Source organism: Eptatretus burgeri, chromosome 10 (assembly GCF_056783735.1).
Source record: "Eptatretus burgeri isolate ZD-2024b chromosome 10, Ebu_testis_v1, whole genome shotgun sequence".
Taxonomy (NCBI): Eukaryota; Metazoa; Chordata; class Myxini; order Myxiniformes; family Myxinidae; genus Eptatretus; species Eptatretus burgeri.
Window position 1 is genome coordinate 56060045 of NC_140970.1, and position 23880 is coordinate 56083924.

At 40.2% G+C, this 23880-nt stretch overlaps 1 protein-coding gene across 2 annotated transcripts in view; it reads left to right on the forward strand.

Annotated features, from left to right (window-relative positions):
* FCHSD2 (FCH and double SH3 domains 2) overlaps nucleotides 1–23880 on the forward strand; it is a 183968-nt gene that overhangs the window by 136225 nt on the left and 23863 nt on the right. For both annotated transcript variants that reach the window (XM_085898474.1, XM_085898475.1), the window contains 5 exons: nucleotides 3532–3654; nucleotides 12476–12559; nucleotides 13052–13220; nucleotides 17575–17867; nucleotides 23502–23610. In XM_085898474.1, coding sequence (XP_085754600.1) covers nucleotides 3532–3654; nucleotides 12476–12559; nucleotides 13052–13220; nucleotides 17575–17867; nucleotides 23502–23610 — 778 coding nt within the window. The remainder of the gene's footprint in view (nucleotides 1–3531; nucleotides 3655–12475; nucleotides 12560–13051; nucleotides 13221–17574; nucleotides 17868–23501; nucleotides 23611–23880) is intronic.

Below are 23880 nucleotides of genomic sequence, written 5' to 3' on the forward strand. Positions count from 1 at the left end.
AAGGCCACAGCGCTGAAGGTACTAATGGGCAGACATCATCCCACCTTACTTGGTCAGCTGGAAGCAGACGAGGAAAAGATGATATCTGAGGCAACTACCTTCATTGCTGCCTGTTATGGTTCCAAAGTCGAAGGTGATATGTCCACACACCGGTATCAGTTGTGGAAGTCTAAGATGGCCAACTCCAAGATTACCTCTGCTCCGAAATTGAAGTCATTGCCCCCATCGCATGATGCCTTTGTTCAACATGGACATCGCGCTCATCATCAAGTCATTAAATGGAAATCGGCCACTCAGTCAAACCTTCCGAACTTGGATCCCATCAAGTATGGATGGCAAGAAGATGAGGACGGTGTGACGTTGTGTCCAACCACACTTCCACCTGATGTGTCTGCTGCACCAGTCACCATTCTGCAGCTGATCAAGTGTGGATGCTCCACCAGCCGGCCATGTTCCACCGGGAGGTGTGGTTGTGTGGCAGCACAGATGTCATGTTCGATGTTTTGCAGTTGTAATGCTGGATCAGACTGTTGTAACGAACAGACAAGGGCAGTAGCTGCTAAGCACGACGACGATGACGAAGATTGAACATAATGTAGAACATTGCCTCCTTAACAAAGTTAATATTTGTTTGCCTAAAAAGAAAAGGTAACTTCAAAATCATATACATCCACATACTTACTTTAAAACATAACCCAAAGTCATAGTCAACTATCCAAATGTATCCGGATATATTTGTGTAAAAATCGTATTCCAATATAATCATCAATTCATTGATCATTGCAAATAAGTTACTTCAGCTGTCATTGACTATTATTGTACGTGGTATTGATATTTGAGGGTTCATCAAATTCAATTTCTTACTCGAAGTGATCAGTGGAACTGCAAAATAGCCATTTTTCATATTAAAATGGTGGCCATCTTGAAAATATGACACAGGTCTTATATATATATATATATATATATATATATATATATATATATATATATATATATATATATATATATATATATATATACCTTTAATGTTATCATTATCGGATTCCTTGACCATGAAAACATAGTAGTAGACACCAAAATTGTATTTGTAAGTGCATTAGAAGTGAAGATATAGCCCAAAACAGAATTTATCGAAAGTCGGTGGTGGCCATTTTGTTTTTCGCCTCTAAAAAAAATTCCTCAAGGGTGCGAGTCTGGGGCACCCGGCTGATTCTGATTCAGGATAGCTCAGAGATGATGAATCAACCCAAAAAAAACTTCATAATGACGCCACAACATGCTTTTTCACATTTCCGCTGGACTAATACGGCTTCTCAAATGCAAGGCGATGAAACCTAATAATTGTTTGATTTTTTTTCTCTGATAAATTTCAGAGTTATTTTGGCACTCAACACAAAATGGTTATTCGTTATCTCCAGTTCAAATCACTTCTCATTGGTATGTGCTCTGATCATCCTCTATCTATGCGTGGTGCGCTGCACAAATACATGCAAATTGAGAGGCAGCATCCCTTTCAAGCAACTGTTGTCTTTCATTGTTCACAATCTCCTGGCTGCTTTATCTCAAATTAGTCACTGAGAGCAGCATTAGGGGAAAGAAATATGCGATGTTTGGGGAAAGAGGAGGATTTTGATTTGTGGGATGACTGACATGGAGCTACATGAGCTGGCAACAATGTAGATTGTAATCGTTGCAGTTCAAACCTGAAAACCAAAGCAATGAGTTTATCAAATGAAGCTTCTTCCTGTGAACCTGGGCCTGATATTCTCCATCAATGATCAAAGATACCGCTTAGTTGACTTTTGAAATGCGAGTAACCGACTTCATCATCTACTACAATCTCAACTATGGACTTGTAGATATTTTCTTGATCATGCATACTGAGATTTCCAGCCATATTTTCCTTGGTCTTTCTCTTTTATTTTCTCCTGTCCTTAATACACTTCCTTGCTGTTTATAAACTTGCTTTTTTTCATCATTGTGAATTCGATTTTTTTTGGCACAGCTACAGTCATTTCCAGAAGCTCGATTGCTCGTGCCTTTTAACTGCTGCCGTGTTGTAACTTGATTTGCTTTTCTTTTTACTCCGAAAATGTAAGCATCTTACTTGTCTGTATGTACAGCATATGTATTGTGTATACATATATATTATACATACATATGTCAGGCTGGCAGGATGGTTGAGAGGTATGCACACTCACCTTGAGCTGTCTGGTCTGGGCTCCAATCCCGACCCAGCTATAAGCTGTCATCCTGAGCCTGCGAAGCATCGATGTGTGTGCCGTCCCTTGGATGGACGTTAAACTGGAAATCATGTCTGTCAGCATTAGTTGGTGGACAGTAAAGATCCCATGGAGTCCTTTATGGGGAGAATAGGCGAGTTATTGCCAATATGCTATGGAATACAATACACCCTGAACAAATTACGCATTCCTTCTACCTTCAGTTGATCATCAGGCCTGACCAGCCGGTTCATGAAATATGTGTGCCAAAAACCTTCCCTGTCTGACCCCACGCGAAGGTGGGGAATAATTGTGGCCATTAAAGTTGTAGTCGTAGGAGAAGGAGAAGACATTCATTCCCATCCCCTTGCTGCATGCAGAGATACATAGAATCCATTCCCACCTCGTCAAAATCTCTATAATCCTCATGCTAGGGATTTTGCTTCTGCCATTTCAGAAAGCCATTTGATAATTATACGCCTGCTGTTTCACTGCTGCTTGTTTGACCCATTGTGTCACTTTAATTACTGGCTTCAAACGTTTGGTGATCTCATGTCTACTCGTGCCTGTTTCCATCTGCCTGTTTGTCTAATTATTTTCATCTCTCTGTGTCCATTTGTACTTTGTTGTACAAATATCGTATAGAGTAATGTGTGTACATCTGTTTTGATTTCTTTATCTTTTCGTGTCCTATTCTAACCTGTTGGGTGACTATAATGGTTATTATAGGTTATGATGACCATACAGATGTGGAACTTTGGGATAAGAAACCAACAGTTAACTTGGTGTGGTTGTAAATGGGTGAATGAATTGTAAACAATCTTTAGTTTAATATGCTATGGAATACAGTACAAGTGTTTGTGAAGGCAAGTGTCGGTTCCCACCTCTCCTCCTCATGGCGTCCCCTCCCCTAACCCATCTATTTTAATTTTTGCTCTGCCAAAGGGCTAATGCTCCAAATGCCACTGCACCTTATTTCCCACAGGAGGTTAACATACTTTTATTAGCTTTAAATTGATCAAATCTATGAGTTTAATTTACAGTTTGTGCATGGATCAGGGCTGAGAAGATGGTACAGAGGTAGTGTACTCACCTCTGCGCTGTCTAGTCTGTGTTTGATTATTATCAACCTGCTATAAAATTCCATTATTGTGTTTCACAAGCAGAGCATTGCTTCAATCATTGCTGTTTTTTTTTTGCCCATGTTGGCTTGGTGGTTGTCGTTTAATTAGGAATAATCAACAACTGGCAAAGTCACGTGGCATTTCCAAAATTTCAGTTCTGACATCGAAGCCTTCTCTGTACACAGAATAGCTTCTCTTTGGACACGTTTGATGACTTTGATGGCAGAGCATTCGATGACAGTGGTTCGAGTCCAACAAGCACATGGAGACATTACCCCCAGAAATGCAAAGTTTTCTACAAATACCAGGTGAGCTCCGTATTTGTCAGTGGTCAAGTGTTGATCTTTTATGAGTAGTGGTCTGTGACACTAATTATAACTTAACCCTCTTTCTTTGTACCTGCTCTTTGACTTGATGTACAGTGCCGATGAAGAAGGATGATCAATTGTTAAAGAATTGCCAAGCATGCACACATGTAGTGTCATTTAATTTCTGAATTAATTCACACAGAGAGAATTGCATGTCCCTAATGGGACTAAAAAGAAAAAGCATAGGCTGGAAGCATTTGCAAATTGAACAGAATCCATTAGACAAAGTGATAAACCATGTGTTGGATTCATGAGGGGATTTTACAATCTGTCCAAATTGCTGACACCTGCTTGCCCTCCCAATCGAAAGGATAGACGAATATCCATAATTGGACGATAGCAGAGTGGGAAGTCAGCAAAATGCCTCCTTTGGCAAATTATCAGAACTGTTCAACATCTGCTTGTGTATATATGTATATATGACCTTCAAATTATACCTGGATTTTTTTTAATCTGAAAAATGACAGAATAATGAAAACAGAATAATTTGAGGGAATCTATGATTAAAGTGATTGAAAACACCAAGCCCGTTGAAATTTACATAGTTTGGTGGCAATGATTGATGAAAGATTATAACAGGGTAATTAGTTTTAGTTTCACATTTCCTTCTGTCTTTTTGTAAAACAACAAAATGCAAACAACAAAAGCTAAAATTATTTTTGTTGTTTTACAAGCACAATTGCATTCATTGTGTCCTTCATTTTTAAGGATTTCTTTTTAACACAAGCTTGGTATTTCCTGTTTTTGTCTTGTGAATGAGATTTGAGCTAAAAAAAATAGTTGTATTGATATTATGTTATCAATGTTTGACCATCGTACACGAGTGTGTGTGTGTGTGTGTGTGTGTGTGTGTGTGTGTGTGTGTGTGTGTGTGTGTGTGTGTGTGTGTGTGTGTGTGTGTGTGTGTGTTGTATTGGCTGCCACTCGTGTCTGAGTAAGGCTGCTGTGGATAGATGATTCAGGTGGCTTTATGGATGCACCTAGTATGACTCATTTTATGACGTGTGATCGGTGGTCGATATTGCCTCGTGGCTCGCTCTTCACCATCTGTCATGATCCAGAGCCAGCGGGAACCAGGAAAGGTGGGGGTGGGGGGCTGCATCTCAGAATTGTGCTTTGAAACCAGTCTTTCCAGTGAAGACATGGTCTGCTGACCTTCCGAGTACCAACCTGCATGCTGTATGTGATCTGATTTATGGGCTGCACTTTAACCATTCGTGTGACATGTACCACCTAGCATAGCTGACTGCAAGTGATCAAGTAACCCACATCCTCACATCGAGAACGATTGAGATTGGCATAGTTTGTCAGGTGATACTCCCACTTGACATGCAAGATGTGGTGATGTCTTTATTGAAGCTGGCATAAATTTCTGATATTGTGCTGATGCAATGTCCATATCTCGCACCCACAAAGTAATACAGATATGGTGCAGTGTTTGTATATGAGAAGCTTTGTGGCTGTTGTTTGGTCCTCATGACCAAAGACGTGATCAGACATGCATCTGAAGGCTGAAGAAGCAAGTTTAATGCAACTCTCAATGTCATCAACATGGCATGATCTTGAGACCGAGCAACCGAGATGCTTCAAATTCTCAACTTGTTGGAGTGAGGTGCCAGCAATCAAAGTGAGCACTCTGAACCAATGCACATCACTTGCTCTACATCTTGATGCAGTTGAAGTCGATACCAAATTCCTTGCTGGTTGCATTGGAACAGTCAATAATGTGTGGATCACACCTTCATGAAATTCGATGAGATGTACCATACTCTTTGCAGAGCATTGGTGCTGCTGTAGCAGTTTCTTGGCAAGTCACACCTACATATGCATACATATAATAATATAAATTACTGTATATAATATACTAGATGAGATACCCATTCCGTGTCCAGGTTAACTTTATTTTGAAAAGAACAGGAAAGTCAAAACCTGGTGAAGAGTAGAAAATTGTTTTTATTTTGTATATCACAATGACAATGACTGCTTGAACTGTGAACTGAGGTTGAGGTGCAATTGACTTGGTCTCACTGAAGAACTTTTTCAAACAATATTGTGAGTTTTTCCTTTCATTACAATGTATAAAAGTCCTTTGGAGCTTCTCACTCTATTTGCCATTACATTCAGCTGGCCAAATGTAAATGCAAGCTCTTGAAGACTGAGGCCGACAACCTTGAGGCTTTGTCCTTGGGACTTGTTGATGGTCATGCTGAAGTAGACTCTTTGCCGAAAGCCAAAAACCAAGCAAGCCTGTGTTAAATGGGATTATCGGTATCCTTGGAATCATGGACAAGACGAGGGAGGATGTCCTTCAGAATTCAGTCGAGAACTTCCACTGCCAGTTGATTTGACAGTGTAGCTTCATTCCAGAAGGTGACTTTACACTCATTGAGGAGGGATGCCAAAGCCAAGCCACATTTGATTTCCCACATTGATGTTTGTGCTCGTCAGGTTGAGTGGGATCTTAAGTGTAGAATGGGCTGTTCATCCGCCTTGAAGCTGGGCAGCAATCCCACTGTTTTCAGCTGCCAATGCGACATGACCACTGGAACGAACCTTTGCGAGAATGAGGTTGATGAGAAATGTCATCCTTGTGTCTCCAGGAGCATCCAGGAAGATCAGTCCTCCGACCCCAGAATTAATGTGTGCCATCATCCTGTCATAAACAGCAATTTGGTCATTCGTAAGCTGTGGCTCTGTTTGTTCAACGTGATTAAGAAGTGCGACCCGCTTATAATACTTTCCTCGGCAAATTTATCTTGCTAGTGTTGCTCTGAAATCGACAATCTCCGTACACATCCAGCATCTGGCTTCCCATTAGTTCCACAGTGTCTGACAGATGGATGAATGCCTCATTGAAGATGTGGTAGTTGTAATCCATGCCTGGCCCTGGACCAATTTCTGTCAGCTAAATTTTCTGATGACAATTGTTTTACAAGTGGTGAGAAAAAGTTTGTGACTTCATTAGAATTTTCTGTATTTCTGCATAAATTTGACTGAAAATGTGATCAGATCTTCATCTCAGTCCGAATAATATACAGGTTGGCCATATAGTCTGGAAACATAGATAATATTATGTCATTCTGTTACAGTTTGAAGATGTCCTTGACGAAAGACAAATGCGTTGATGTGATACTGCTGAGTGGACGCGAGGGCTGGTCATATCGACGGATAGCAGAGCTGACGGCGCAGGTTTATTCAGTGAAAATCAGACATGAATCATCTGAGGCAACGCATCACGGATGCATGTGCAGGGATTGATGGAAATGCTACATTAATGCACAGCGTTCATTGCAATTTTGCACAGCGCATTGAACTGTGCATTTCTCATCAGTGACAACACATTGAACAAATCATGTATTGTAATGTAATGTCAATAAACCATTATATATATATATATATATATATATATATATATATATATATATATATATATATATATATATATATATATATATATATATTCGCCTATGTTTCCAGACTTTATGGCCACCCTGAATAAAGAGAACCTGATTAAACAAATAGCACACAAAAAAAATCTACTTTTTTATTTATTTATTGAGCAAAATTATCCAACATTCAATTTCTTTCTCAGAAAAAGTATGTGAACCTTTACGTTCAGTAACTGGTGGCACCCCCTTGAGCAGCAATAACTTCAACCAAACGTTTCCTGTAACTCTTCATCAGTCCTGCCATCGGCTTTGAGGGATTTTGGCCCATTCCTCCTTACAGAACTGCTTCAACTCGGAGATATTTGTGTGCTTTCTTGCATGAATTGCTCACTTTAGGTTCTGCCACAACATTTCAATTGGGTTAAGGTCTGGACTTTGACTTGGCCATTCCAAAATGCAAAATCTCTTCTGCTTCAGCCATTATGTTATACATTTACTTGTGTGTTTAGGATCGTTGTCTTGCTGCATGACCCACTTTCTGTTAAGCTTCAGCTCACAGATGGATGCCCTGACATTCTCCTGTAGAAGTTGCGAGTGCAATCCAGAATTCATGGTTCTGTCAATCATGGCAAACGGTCCATGTCCTGAGGCAGCAAAGCAGCCCCAAACCATGATACTCCCACCCCCACAACCGTGCCTCACAGTTTGGATGAGATTCTTATGTTGGAATGCAGTTTATTTTTCGCCAAACATGATGTTTCTCATTTAAGCCAAAAAGTTCCACTTTTGACTCATCTTTCCACAGAACATTCTTCCAATAGCCTTTTGGATCATCCAGGTGGTCTTTGGCAAACTTGAGACAGGCAGCAATGTTCTTCTTGGAGAGCATTGGTTTCTTCCTTGCTCTCCTGCCATGCACAACATTCTTGTTCAGTGTTTTCCTGATGGTGGACTCATGAACATTGACATTGGCCAATGCAAGACAGGCCTGCAGATCTTTAGATATTACCCTGGGGATCTTTGTGACCTCCTGGATTATTGTACACCTTGCTCTTGGAGTCATTTTCGTTGGACGACCGCTCATGGAAAGAGTAACAATGGTGTTGAATTTTCTCCATTTGTGCACTATCTGCCTGACAGTCGATTGGTGGAGCCTAACATCTTTAGAAATTGTTTTGTAACCCATTCCAGACCGATGAGCATTCACAACTCTTTTTCTGAGGTCCTCAGAAATCTCTTTTGATCGGGGTATGACATGCTTACACAAACCTGCGTTGTGAAGGAAGACCAGACTCTGATGGTGACGAACAACATAACATTTATGTTTTTCATTCAGGGAAGGGCCACCAAAACTCACTCCTGATTGTCATCCCATTTAATGAATGACCTGACTGTAATTACCCCCTCAATTAAATTAATTAACCTCGAGGTCCACATACTTTTTCTGAGAAGGAAATTGAATGTTGGATCATTTTGCTCAATAAATAAATGAAAAAGTGGATTTTTTTTATTTTTGTGTGCTATTTGTTTAATGAGGTTCTCTTTCTCTATTATGAGGACTTTGATGAAGATCTGATCACATTTTAGGTCAAATCTATGCAGAAATACAGAAAATTCTAAAGGGTTCACAAACTTTTTTTTCACCACTATATACCAGCGTGGTGAGGCCAGCATACAGAGGCACAGGCTTGTTTTAACTGAGGATAATGACTGCACGTGAGTTGCTGTGTTGTCAAGATTTACACCAATCATCGTACAAACATTTCTTTTGTTCAAATTTATTTGTAATATTGGTGATATTATATTTATTTTAACTTATTTGTGGTCTGAAGCTCTAAATGGTCAAGGGTCCAAGCTCTCGAAGCTGTCTGAAGCATGTAATGTGTCTAAATGGTGTGAAGGTCGAAGGGGTCTAAAGGGACTTCAAGGGTGGAGAGGTCTCGAGGTTCTAGGGGGTCTAAAGGGTATAAAACGTCTAAAGGTGTTAAAAAAGGTCTTAAAGGTAAGAGGGGTCTTGAAGGTAAAAGGGGTCTTAAGCAGTCTTAAATGTTCTTGGGGATCTTATGGTACTTCAGGATCTTCTGGGTCTTTTGGTTCCTCTGTGTCTTTTGGTTCCTCTGTATATTTTGGTTCCTCTGGGTCTTTTGGATCCTTAGGGTATTTTTGGTCCATTGGGTCTTTTGGGTCCTCAGTGTTTTTTAAGTCGTCTGGGTCTTTGGGGTTCTTGGGGTCTTTTGGATTTTTTGGGATCTTTTGGGTTATCTAGGTCTTTTGAGTGCTCTGGGTTATGCGTGACGTGTAACATATCACGCTTAACATTATACATGTTATATACACATCACACTTGAAATATTACACATTATATACACAAATGATACGTGACCTATTGCATGTATTTTATATACACACATTATACATGATATATTGCACATGTTATATACACACATTATATGTGACAGGTTGCACATGTTATATACACACATTATATGTGACATGTTGCACATGTTATATCCACACATATGTGACAGGTTGCACATGTTATATACACACATTATACGTGACATGTTGCACATGCTATATACACGCATTATACGTGACATGTTGCACATGTTATATACACACATTATACATGACATGTTGCACATGTTATATACACACATTATACATGACATGTTGCACATGTTATATACACACATTATACATGACATGTTGCACACGTTATATCCACACATAATACGTGACAGATTGCACACGTTATATACACACATTATACGTGACATGTTGCACATGTTATATACACGCATTACACATGACATGTTGCACATGTTATATACACACATTATACGTGACATGTTGCACATGTTATATACACACATTATACGTGACAGGTTGCACATGTTATATACACACATTATACGTGACAGGTTGCACACGTTATATCCACACATAATACGTGACAGATTGCACACGTTATATACACACATTATACGTGACATGTTGCACATGTTATATACACACATTATACGTGACATGTTGCACATGTTATATACACACATTATACGTGACAGGTTGCACACGTTATATCCACACATAATACGTGACAGATTGCACATGTTATATACACACATTATACATGACATGTTGCACATGTTATATACACACATTATACGTGACAGGTTGCACATGTTATATACACACATTATACGTGACATGTTGCACATGTTATATACACGCATTATACGTGACATGTTGCACATGTTATATACACACATTATACATGACATGTTGCACATGTTATATACACACATTATACGTGCCATGTTGCACATGTTATATCCACACATAATATGTGACAGGTTGCACATGTTATATACACACATTATACGTGACATGTTGCAAATGTTATATACACGCATTATACATGACATGTTGCACATGTTATATACACACATTATACGTGACATGTTGCACATGTTATATACATGCATTACACATGACAGGTTGCACATGTTAAATACACACATTATACATGACATGTTGCACATGTTATATACACACATTATACGTGACATGTTGCACATGTTATATACACACATTATACGTGACAGGTTGCACTTGTTATATACACACATTAAACATGACAGGTTGTACATGTTATATACACACATTATACGTGACATGTTGCACATGTTATAAACACACATTATATGTGACATGTTGCACATCTTATATACACACATTATACGTGATATGTTGCACATGTGATATACACACATTATACATGACATGTTGCACATGTGATATACACACATTATACGTGACATGTTGCACATGTTATATACACACATTATACGTGACATGTTGCACATGTGATATACACACATTATACGTGACATGTTGCACATGTTATATACACACATTATACGTGACATGTTGCACATGTTATATACACACATTATACATGACATGTTGCACATGTTATATACACACATTATACGTGACATGTTGCACATGTTATTAACACACATTATATGTGACATGTTGCACATGTTATATACACACATTATACATGATATGTTGCACATGTGATATACACACATTATATGTGACATGTTGCACATGTTATATACACACATTATACGTGACATGTTGCACATGTTATATGCACACATTATACGTGACATGTTGCACATGTTATATACACACATTATACGTGACAGGTTGCACATGTTATATACACACATTATACGTGACATGTTGCACATGTTAACACACATTATATGTGACATGTTGCACATGTTATATACACACATTATACATGATATGTTGCACATGTGATATACACACATTATATGTGACATATTGCACATGTTATATACACACATTATACGTGACAGGTTGCACACGTTATATCCACACATAATACGTGACAGATTGCACATGTTATATAAATATATGTATACTAGCGGGGATACCCATGCTCCGCACAGGAATCTCGTGGATGACGGCGGGTCTGAAGGAGTATATGTCACAGTTAATTGTAAAATTGTTGAGGCTTCCACCATTATTTTTTTTTTTCATCACCACTATTATATTATATTTTCCCCGCCATGTTTTATATGCAGAAGACTCGAGTTCAAAAATGTTAAGATTTATTGCCGCATCAGATGAAAAAAACCATAATGCCTCAACAATGTGAGGCTGGTTTCATGTCATCATTTGCGACTTAATTAATTCTCATTCTGGAGCAAATTCCGTTGGTCCCATGTCAATCGGCTGAACTTGAAAAATTAACGTTACGCAATCAGGTGATGACGTCATAATTCGGAAACCGGGAAGTCGGAAGTCATTGTCTTCAATTGACTGTAGCATTATTTTTTCATTCTATTGCAAATGGCGTTGGCCCCATGTCAATCGGCTGAACTTGAAAAATTAACGTTACGAAATCAGGTGATGACGTCATAATTCGGAAACCGGAAGTCCGAAGTACAATTCTTTTACATCGGGACACTCCCTGGTACATGTTCTCTCAGCATGTGAAGTTTGGTGAGGATCAGTCCAGTACTTTTCGCGTGCATAGGTCACAGACAAACACACAGACAGACACACCTTCAACTATATATATATATATATATATATATATATATATATATATATATATATATATATATATATATATATATATATATATATATATATATATATATATATATATATATATATCCTGTGTGTGTGTGTGTGTGTGTGTGTGTGTGTGTGTGTGTGTGTGTGTGTGTGTGTGTGTGTATATATATATATATACATATACATATCAAATTTAGCTGAGGTGTTTGGTTCTTGGGAAGACATTACAATTTGTCTGTTCCTTTTAGGCTAACCAACCTGATGAGCTGACCATTGATAAAGATGACATATTGGAGGTCATTGAGGATGGCGACATGGAGGATTGGGTTAAGGTAAGTGACACACCAAAAACAAATTGAATGGCGGATCTAATGTTGTGAAAGAATGACAAATGTTTGTTTTTTTAAAGTTTTTTTTTAATGTATAGGGATTATGGGTTAGTATATATTTAACCTTTTTGAAATTCAATGATTATGGGTTAGAGTTTTTTAGGGTTAATAAAAAAACAGCACAAATATAATTTTTTGTTGTTGTTGTAGCTATATAAAGGCTTCAAAATGTTTTTGAGAACCTTGGGTTGTTGAGAAGATGCAAGACCGAAAGAAAATGCAAAATAAATGAATAAAAGAATGAATGAATTTGACAAAAGACTAATGAGATGTATATGGAATATCTCTTTTGAAACCTTTACTTTTCTATCACAGATGTACTTTTTCACAAGCTAATTCTTTATTCAGCCAATTTTATTCGACTACAATGGTAAGGATGTCACTGCAACTTGAATATCCCATGAATTGTGAACGGTTGGGTGGGATTTGTGGCAGGCCAGAGATGCAGCAGGAAACGTGGGTTATGTGCCGGAGAAGTATCTGCAATTTCCCGAGCCAGGCGGATTAACCATGAGCCCTTCAGCGGATGGTCTGTCACATTCATCGAGCAATTCCATCGAGCACGAGATTGCAATGCCTTCACCTACGGCCGAGGACTTCGGCGGTATGTCACGCGGCTTCATCCGTGTGTGTGTGTGTGTGTGTGTGTGTGTGTGTGTGTGTGTGTGTGTGTGTGTGTGTGTGTGTGTGTGTGTGTGTGTGTCTGTGTGTGTGTGCGTGTGCAGAGTTTTGTTTATTTCTGTTTCTGTGATCTTCTCAATTTTGTGTTTGTTTCTGTGTGGTTTTGAATTCTCTTTCAATTTTCGTTTCTTTTACGACTTTAATTTAATCTTTTCAAAATTCCACTTATGTTATCTGTCTTTGATGTGAGAGGTTATCAAAGTCATACCTCATAGTTGTGTCTTACAGATGTGTCAGTGGTGATTGGAAAGTATTCAACAGAAACAATAGATAAAATCAACAGAACTTTTATCAGAGGGTGGGAAGCAAGGAAAAGTTGATGTTTCAGGTGTTAACCTTTCATCAGGGTAAAAGAGTGTTGGAAGGTAGTTTTGGTACTATTTAGGAGTTAGAATATTAAGTTTAATTTACACCTCCTTCACCCAGATCTGCATATGTGGGTGCTTTTATTTATGAGGTATTTTACCCAATGCACGCCTTATAATCAATTCAACTTTTCTTGCTCACATTAATGGCTATGTGACACAGATATTCTTGTACACAACATATACAACACCAGTGAAAACCTCCAGCATCGTCATTAAACCTATCAAGAAAAGCTTGCTTTGAAAGAAATGTTTTTTCAATTGCTTGCCATTCGTTCACAAGTAACGTTACTTAAATCATTCATATTCCCGCACCCAGCACTACATGCTTTCAGAGCCCACTCCAACGTTGTTTTACTGGAGCTTTGAAGTTCCATTTTTGTTCAAAATTAGGAATCGAATAGGAAGGGGATGCACAAAGAATATGAGATGCATTGGGATAGGGAGATTGTCAGTCCCCACCATTTCACCAAAAGTGTTTTTTTTAGGGGTTTTTTTGTATACAATGTCGAGGCTCGTATGACAGCTAACACACAGAATGTACAACAAGGGGAGCACAAGATGAGGGGTGGGAGAGGAAAGGACAAAACAGAGATGTGAGGAGATCTGTGGAAGGGAGAGGGATGGGGTGGGTTACACAGGGTAAACAAGATGGACACTCCAGCGACTTTCAGGTCCTTACACGACAGGGACTTTCAGGAAGGAAAGCAGGGAATTTGAAGGAGATGGATTTGGAGTGGATTAACGGGGGTAGAAAAGATCGTGGTTTTGGATGGGGGAAGATTAGAGGTGGTGGTGAACAGCTGTTTTGAAAGCCTGGAGGGCAGAGTGGGATTGAAGAGAGTGTGGGAGTTTGTTCCAAAGGTTGGAAAAAAAGAGGAATGAAAGGGTGAAGGTGAGCAGTGATTCTTGATTTTGGTAGTTTTACCAGAAGGGAGTTGCTGGCAGACCTTGAGCGCCCTGCGGAAATATGGGAGGGACATAGCACAGACAGAGCAGGGGGGGGGGCGAGGCAGGAGAGAAGACAGTAAAGACAAAGACCACTGACCTGTCTGCGGTGAGAGAGTGAGAGACCCAAAGACTCAGCTTCATCGCAGGAGATACAAATGATCCTAAATGCCTTGGTTTCAACAGTGTGAAGCCATGAAAGGTGTCAGGTGGAAGCACCAGCCCAGAGGGGAGAGCAGTACTTCATCAGTCTGTGGGCGAAAGCTTTGAATGTGGTCAGGAGCTCAGGTGTGCCAAAGAAGGACTTTGCATGAAGGAGGATGCCCAGTCAGCAAATGGCTCTGGAGGCAAACTTGGAAATGTGGCTTTCGCAGGAAAGATCATGGCAGATAGTGAGACCTAGAAGCTTGAATGAAAGGACTTCTTCAAGAAGATTGTTGAGAAAGTACACTACTTGGCGAAAAGCATGCAAACACCCCTTCTAATTCATGGATTCAGCTATTTCATCTGACACTTTCATTGCTGAAAGGTGTATAAAATCAAGCACACAGCCATGCAATCTCCATAGACAAACATTGGTCATACAATTGGCCATACTGAAGAGCTCAGTGACTTTCAACGTGGCACCGTTGTAGAATGCCACCTTTCCAACAAGTCAGTTAGTCATATTTCTGCTCTGCTACAGCTGCCCCGGTCAACTATAAGTGCTGTTATTGTGAAGTGGAAACATCTAGGAGCAACGACAGCTCAGCCACAAAGTGGTGGGCCACACAAGCTCACAGAACAGGACCGCTGAGTGCTGAAGCACGTAGCGAAGAAAAATCGTCTGTTGTCGGTTGCAACACTCACTACCGAGTTCGAAACTGACTCTGGAAGCAACGTCAGCACAAGCACTATTCGTCGAGAGCTTCATGAAATGGGTTTCCATGGCCGAGCAGCCGCACAAAAGCCAAAGATCACCATGCACAATGCCAAGCGTCGGCTGGAGTGGTGTAAAGCTCACCGCCATTGGACTCTGGAGTAGTGGAAATGCGTTCTCTGGAGTGATGAATCACGCTTCACAATCTGGCAGTCCGACGGACTAATCTGGGTTTGGTGGATGCCAGGAGAACGCTACCTGCCCAAATGTATAGTGCCAACTGTAAAGTTTGGTGGAGGAGGAATAATGGTCTGGGGCTGTTTTTCATGGTTCGTGCTAGGCACCTTAGTTCCAGCGAAGGGAAATATTAATGCTACAGCATACAATGACTTTCTTGACGATTCTGTGCTTCCAACTTTGTGGCAACAGTTTGGGGAAAGCCCTTTCCTGTTTCAGCATGCCAATGCCCCTGTGCACAAAGCGAGGTCCATACAGAAATGCTTTATCTTGATCAGTGTGGAAGAACTTGACTGTCCTGCACAGAGCCCTGACCTCAATCCCATCGAACACCTTTGGGATGAATTGGAACACTACCTATGAGCCAAATCACCCAACAGTGCCTGACTTCACGAATGCTCTTGTGGCTGAATGGAAGCAAATCCCCGCGCAATGTTCCAACATCTCGTGGAAAGCCTTACCAGAAGAGTAGAGGTTGTTATCGCAGAAAAGCGGTGACCAACTCCATGATTTTGGAATGAGATGTTGGACAAGCAGAGGTGGCCACATACTTTTGGCCATGTCGTGTAGGTGGGGGGAGGGGTTTCCACGGTCCTTTCAGAGAGACATCGTGAGAGAGTGAGACTTGTCAGGATTGAAAGACATGTTCCACGTGTTGGACCAGCTTGTGACTTTATGTAGAGCTGCCGAGTAAAGAGGCTGCTGCTTGCCAATCTGAGTGTTGAAGAACATCTGACCTCTGTTACATTTACCACATTCTCTGCTGAATCCATTTCTAAGGCATCAAAAACACAGTGAAATCAGTATATTTTCAAATTATATTTTGAAAACTGCAATATTAATCACAGGGAATTATGCCAATTACTTTTACCATTTGCCCATAAAATTCCTGGGATTCATATAAGTAAGTGTATGTTGATTTTGCTTGTTAATTTGCTCAACTATATTAACTGACCCAATACAAATCGCATGGCATTTACACGGAGTCCCCCTAGGGTACGGCTGCATCGGTATTTTCATGCACCTGACATGAATATCATCACCCCACTTCATTTCCATGCTGTTAAACATCAAAATCCTCCAAGGATACCGAGTCGAGATGAGGAATGCTCAAATTCTTACTGACCGATTCCATGCTCTCTGTCGCATTCACCGTCTTCATTCACGTAACCTGCATCTTGCATATCGGGCCGGCAGGACTTGAACCCGTCATCTCACGCGACGTCAGCAGCTTGCAGCATTCCTCGTCAGCCGTAATGCAGAATTTTAAATCTGACTCTTGGAAGGAATTGCTTTTTGTTTGTGGAAAAGATGAAAGTTTGTGTAACCCAAAATTGTTTTCATTGCAATATAATTTTGATATCCATGTCTTGTCAAACTGCCTTTAACTCACGATGTAATCATTGAGGTGAAGATCTAACCATGGTCTTTCTTTTCAAAGGTTTTTCATATCATGAGACGATCTTCAAGAATAAAAAAATTGTGTCCAGAGCACCTCTCATTCATACCTTGGCATGCAGATGCTGTTTGTAATATTAAATGAAGATTCTTATTTGCTTTCGTTTTTGCCTTGATGTGAGTTTTGCCTTTTATTGTTTCAGCTGCACTACTTTGTGTGGAAAAGTTGTTTTTCCTGCCCATTTAATTGCCGTCATATGTTGTCTTCGTCTGATTGTTTGTCTTCCACGAGTGTCTTTTTCCTGTAAAGTAACAGCATCATGGAGGAGATTAATAATAATATGAGCTCCCCTTACAACTGACAAGGATCTCCAACGCAGGAGGACGTCATTAGACCCATTAAATCCTGCACTACTATTGCGAACATAGAGTTGTTTATCTGTGCTCTTTCCTCTATCCTCTTTTGACAGTATGCTTGGCCCGTGCGCTGTATGACTACAATGGACAAACGGACGAGGAGCTATCGTTCTCAGAAGGAGCTGTGCTGCGCATTATGCAGAAAGGTGCAGGTGGAGTCGATGACGGTTTCTGGCATGGAGAGTTCAATGGACGTGTGGGTGTTTTCCCCTCAATCATGGTCGAGGAGCTGAGTGGCAGTGGTATTGTAGTGGGTGCAGCAGCATTTGTTCAGAGTTCAAGTCCTCTGCCTTCCTGTGACAGATGGGGAAGCAGCAGAGGAATGTCGCCAGTGTCTGGGATGATGGTGGGTTCTGCCAAAATCATATTGACCTTGGAAATTGATGCTTTTATAGTATGACAGGAGTAAGTTATAATCTTGCTCTAATGTCATTATATTTAACTAATTGTTTTGAAAAATGTAAAGCACATGCATCACGCACATGCTGTAGTTTTTTAAAAAAACTGATATTTGATGAACATTTGTCAATATGGCTTATTTTCTGGTAGATATCCACTTATTTTACTCGGTTATGATATTGATGAGTGAATATGATTTTTATTTAATCACATCTGTCTATGTACTAACTATCTTACACATGACAGTGTATCCATCCAAATATATCATTGTAGTACATTATTTAAAATAAAAAAATGTTTTGAAAATGCTCTCAAAAGTAGGGATGTGACCCTTTCATCAGTCACTGTACTCATGGGAGCAATTAGTCGAGTCAGGGACCAGGAATGACAATCGATAAATAAATATCAATCAATGTTATCAAGAAAACTTTTCGGTGCAAAGGTTCTTCCGAGATCTTTATGAAATACATTGCTGTATCTCTTTGCATCATTGTAAAGATCCAAAGATGGATGGAGGTTATGTTTTCACCCCTTTCTGTTTGTTACTTGCGATTTGTTACTTGTTTCTGTTTGCAAGTGATTCTCGTCCTATTTACAGGGGAATTCGCAGATTGCGTTCCTCCAAGCCCGTCCCTCGGTGTACTGCAGTTGGAGCGGACGGTGGTGGGCTCTTGACAGAGGAGTCCGAAGTGAAGGCCCGCTGGGCCGGTTAGTTTGAGCGGCTGTACCAGGCTGATCCACCAGCTGTTGAGTTGGATGTCAGTGGTGTTAATATCCCTATTGCTGACGTTCCAATCAACTGTGATCCACCTTCGTTTGTGGAAACAGGCTGCGCCGGTTGAAATGGGGAAAAGCTCCTGGAATTTGTGGTATCCATGCTGAACTTCTCAAGGCTGGTGGAAATACTGTACTCATGCTGTTGCATGCAGTTCTGTGCTCTTCCTAGAACACAGGCATCATCCCAACTGACTGGAAGAGGGGCCTTGTTGTCCCTTTCTGGAAAGGGAAGGGTGATCACCAGGACTGCAACAACTACCGAGGAGTGACGCTGCTCTCAGTTCCGGGCAAGGTCTTTGCTCGGATAATTCTTGATTTGGTTCACCACCATCTGCTTGAGCACTGGTGCCCAAAGCAGTCAGGCTTTACACCAAAGAGGTCAACGATTGACCGTATCCTTTCTCTTCGGGTCCTCACCAAACTCAGACGTGAGTTTTGGCAGGGGCTGCTTGCAGCCTATGTTGATCTCTGCAAAGCGTTTGATTCAGTGAATCGGCATGCCCTCTGGAGGATTCTTGGTCTTCATAGGTTGCCACCAAAACGTATCAATCTGATGTCTGATCTATACTCTGGAACTGAGAGTGCTGTGAGATGTGGTGACACCATATCCGACTTATTTCCAGTTGTTACTGGAGTTCATCAGGGGTGTGGACTGGCCCCCACACTTTTCAGTGTTTGTATGGACTGGATTATTGGGAGGATGTCAGAGAGATCAAGCTGTGATGCATCATTTGGGAATGTCAAGATCTCTGACCTTGATTACGCATTTGATGCAGTCATCTTTGCGGAGGCTGGACATTCTTTTGGGGCCCTCGAGGTGCTGATTGAGGAGCCGGAGCCGCTGAGAGAACGGGTTTCCTGGGTCAAAACTAAGATCCAGGCTTTCATTGATGTCTTGGATGCTGCTATCTTGTTTGTACCCGCTTGTGGTGAGGATGTTGAGGTCATGGAGAGATTCACTTACCTTGGCAGTGATATTCATGTCTCTGCTGGCTGTGAACTAGAGGTCGATAGACGTCTAGGTTGGGCCTGGGGAGTCATGGATTCACTGGATCATGGGGTGTGGCGCTGTCGGTAACTGTGCAGGAGGAAACAGTCCGAGTCTTCAAGTCCTTAGTGCTTCCAGTCTTGCTCTATGGATGTGAGACTTGGACTCTGACCAGAGATCTGAGACAGAGACTTAATTCATTGGTACCAGGTCTCTTCGGAAAATCCTTGGCAATCGCTGGTTGGACCTTGTGTCCAACGAACGGTTGCTGAGAGAGACTGAAATGAGATTTGTTACCTGCATAATCCATGAGCATCAGCTTCGGTTGTATGGATATGTGGCTCATTTTCCTGATGCTGATCCTGCTCACCAGATTCTCTCAACGAGGGAGCCTTGTGAGTGGAGGAATCCAATGGGCCGACCACGTGCCTTGTGGTTGTAGCAGGTTGATCGGAATCTCATGGAGATGGGGATAGGCCAGGCATCTGCTTGGGGGATGGCCAGACGGAGGCCCCTGGAGTACCGGCGGAAAGTGGACACAGTGACGCGCTACTCCGGTGCATGCTCCTTCACCTGACCTGACTTGACTTGCGAAAATCGAAGATTTTTTCATGTATATTGGTCGGTTTGTCTGTTTGTTTGTTTGTTACTTGGCAATTTTTTTTTCCGATTGACTAGAAATTTGAACAGGATTTGCATATCAGGTCACTGAATTTAACCAACGATTATTTTTGAGGTCAACACAGCCCAAAAGGTATACACAGGCCAAATTTCTAAAATGTCAATCTTCATCCGATCGACTTGAAATTTGAAGAGGCGTTGCATATCATGTCTCTGAGTTCAACCAGCCAATTGTTTTTGAGGTCAACTTGGGCCAAAAGGTCAACATAGTTCAAAGGTCCTCAACTTAGGTGGAATTTCTCAAATCATCAATTTTCATCCCATTGACTTGAAATTTGAAGATGATTTGCAAATCAAGTTACTGAATTCAACCACTAATTGTTTTTGAAGTCAACCTCGGCCAAAAGGTCAACATAGGCCGAATCTCTAAAATTGTCAATTATCATCCGATTGACTTAAAATTTGAAGAGGAGTTGCATATTTGGTCATTGAATTCAACCACCAATTATTTTTTAGGTCAAATTTGTTTTCTGGATTTTGCAAGTATCTTGCTCTGCATGACATCTTTCTTGTTTGTTTGTTTGTTTGTTTGTCTCTGAGCAGGATATCTCAAAAAGTCATGGACGGATTCAGACGAAACTTGGTGGACAGTTTTGGTGTGTGACAAGGATGAAATGTTAAAATTTTGGTGAAGATCCAGATACGAGAATTTTAAAAGTGATTCTTCACCATTGAGATGTCGGGCCAAAAACGATATATAACTCGACATCTCAAAAAGTTATGGATGAATTTGGATGAAACTTGATTTGGGTGTGTGACAAGGATGAATTGATTTTATTTTGTTGACGATCCGAATCCGGATCCGGATATGGGATTTATTTATGTTTTTAAGTGATTATTCACTAATGAGAGATGGAGCCAAAAACGATATGCAACATGATATTTTCAAAAGTTGTGGACAAGTAATGACAAAACTTGGTGGATGAGTTGGGTAGGTGACAAGAACAAGCTGATTTGATTTTGGTTCAGGTCTGGATCCAGAAATAGCCTATGAGTATGATACAACACGTAAACTGTTCAGTCTGGCGGAAGTACGCCCTTTACCGAGTGCCGTTCTAGTTCCTTCTGAAATCCCAAGAAGGTTCAAGATTCCAATCCCAAGAAAGTTCCAAAAGCTAAATTTCTGGACTGGTATATTATTTGCATTCAATTCGATCTTCATATGAGGTTTCTTTGTATGTTATTGATGCTCGTGGAAGAGCTCGAGCAGAATGGAAGGGAGCAAACAGGGACGGGGAAACACCAACAGCAGAGTCGAAGAGAACAGTCGAAGTGAGAGTGAGATCAAGGGGAGCAGGGGGAGAAGTTCATATGGGGGCGAACAAGTTGCACACAAACTGAATGAAACACAGCAATAGAGGAAGGGGTAAGTGGGGATGAAACAGAAAATGAACAAACCAACCGACAACTAACAAAACAAAAATAGGTGAGGGAGAGAGGAGGAAAATTACAATAATCTGGAAAAGGGGGTGCTTGGAAATGGGGTCATTTGAGTTGTTGGAATAATCTACCTTTATAATTTTGGCAATAAAGGCAAACAATTGCATTATTACTTTTGAAAGTGACAATAAGGTTTCAAGTTTGGGGCCACAATTATTTGACTGTGATTTATCAATTTATCCTTTTTGAATGACATGACTCGAAGTAGACTAGCTAATAAAAACAATCATGAATGTTGTGTTTTTGTTTTTTGTGAACATGGTTTACAATGATAATTTGTTAAACATTCTAGTTTAAATGTAGTTTTCGCCACATGCGATCGTCCCAGGTTAAAAAACGTAAATATTAATCTTATAATCCTACTACCAGATGCTTCTCAAGGATTGACAGGATAGGTCAGCAATAACATGCTTTTGTCTGAGCTGCTTAGTCTTGAGGTTGACTGTAATTACATCCAATTGATCTAATAAACTGCCTTCTCATCTAATAAACAGAATATATAGGGGACATTTATCCAACTGGCTTTGCCTCGCTAATTGTGAATATGAAAGATCCCTGATGTCCTTTTGATTTCATGGCTATAAATTTTGGTTTTTAGGCACTGTCCTTTTTGAATATAAATTTTAAACCAGCAACAACTGAATAAAACTAAACAAATTTCTGCATTTGGTGAAATGTTTATAAAAACTATGTACATTACCATAACAGTCAATATTTTGAGAAACAGCAGCCAAGACAGGCCTGTACTAATGTTACATGCTGGAAAGTGTAGTCGGAGTAGGTAATAAAATTATTTGGACCTATAGTTAACCATCAACTCGTTATTTCTCCCTGAGACGATGCAACAGGTTAATTCAAACTGAACGAAGTACTGTGCCTAAGTCCATACTACAGTTAATTAATATTTTGAGAAATATCAGTGAAGAGTTGCCCTGATTTTACTGAGCTGTCAGATCATGTAAAAATGATTTGGAGTATTTGTGAGTGACAAATATCTGCCTGCAAAATTGCTAATTGCCATGCTTACAGGCTTCTGGTGAGCAAGCACAATTCACTGGAGTTTTGAGGTATCGTTTAGATCAGTAAATTTAACTTTGTATCATCCACAAACTACATTTCCATGTTTATCCCCTTAATAATGAAATTCAGGATAAAACTTTTTTTTTTTTTTTGCATTTAAGCTCCAAATTTATCATTTTACTTTCGAATATTGAGTTGTAAGAATTTTTCAAATATATGTTAAGTTTGATATTTTTCAATATCGAATGCTGTAATATTCCAATTTGGCAGGCTTCAGTTATAGAACTAATCAGGCAGCTAATGGACAGTATTTGAGTGACATTTTTTTTTAATGGGGAGAAATAATGATAAAGGGTCATATTCTCTTTGAAGCAGCTGCATGCCAATTTTCAGTATCAGATTATCCTCAATTATTCAAAACATCCAGATTATAAACTTCCAGCTGTGAAAATGTATTAAAAATTAATGGACATTTGCAAGGGGCATCAGTTTGGAGGAAATTTATTTTTCTACCTGGAATTGGCATACATTAGGCACATGCCTTATAGAAAGAAACAACTGCTGCGAACAGCGTGTATTGACTTATGGCTCATCTCAAAATTATAAACGGTTTTTCAATTTGGTGATTAATTGTGATGCCAAGAGACTTTCTTTATGCCTCTCATCTTCTTGCAGGCCCATTCCACAAAATTCACTTCTTCAGCAACCGGTCACAGTGGATCTTCAAGCCCACAGCTGCAGGGAGATTCTGGCCGTTCTGGCAGACCATCCTCTATTTTTCTCGGTAATTGCACACAGGATCACCTGCCTTTCATCGCATGTTGGCCTTAAAATTGGAAGCTTTCCGCCCACATTTCTGCACCTCTCTCAGCCTCATTTTCTCTTCAAAAAGCTGTCTTTGTGGCACACCAGGGGCCATTTGATGTCTGCCAAGACGGCAGGTGGTTCCGAAATTATCTGTTTTTCTTCCCCAACCTCCGGCCCCTCCCTTTACACCTTTGCCAGTTCCTATGGGTTTTATTTGGCATGAGGTCATGTGACATGGGAATGCTGT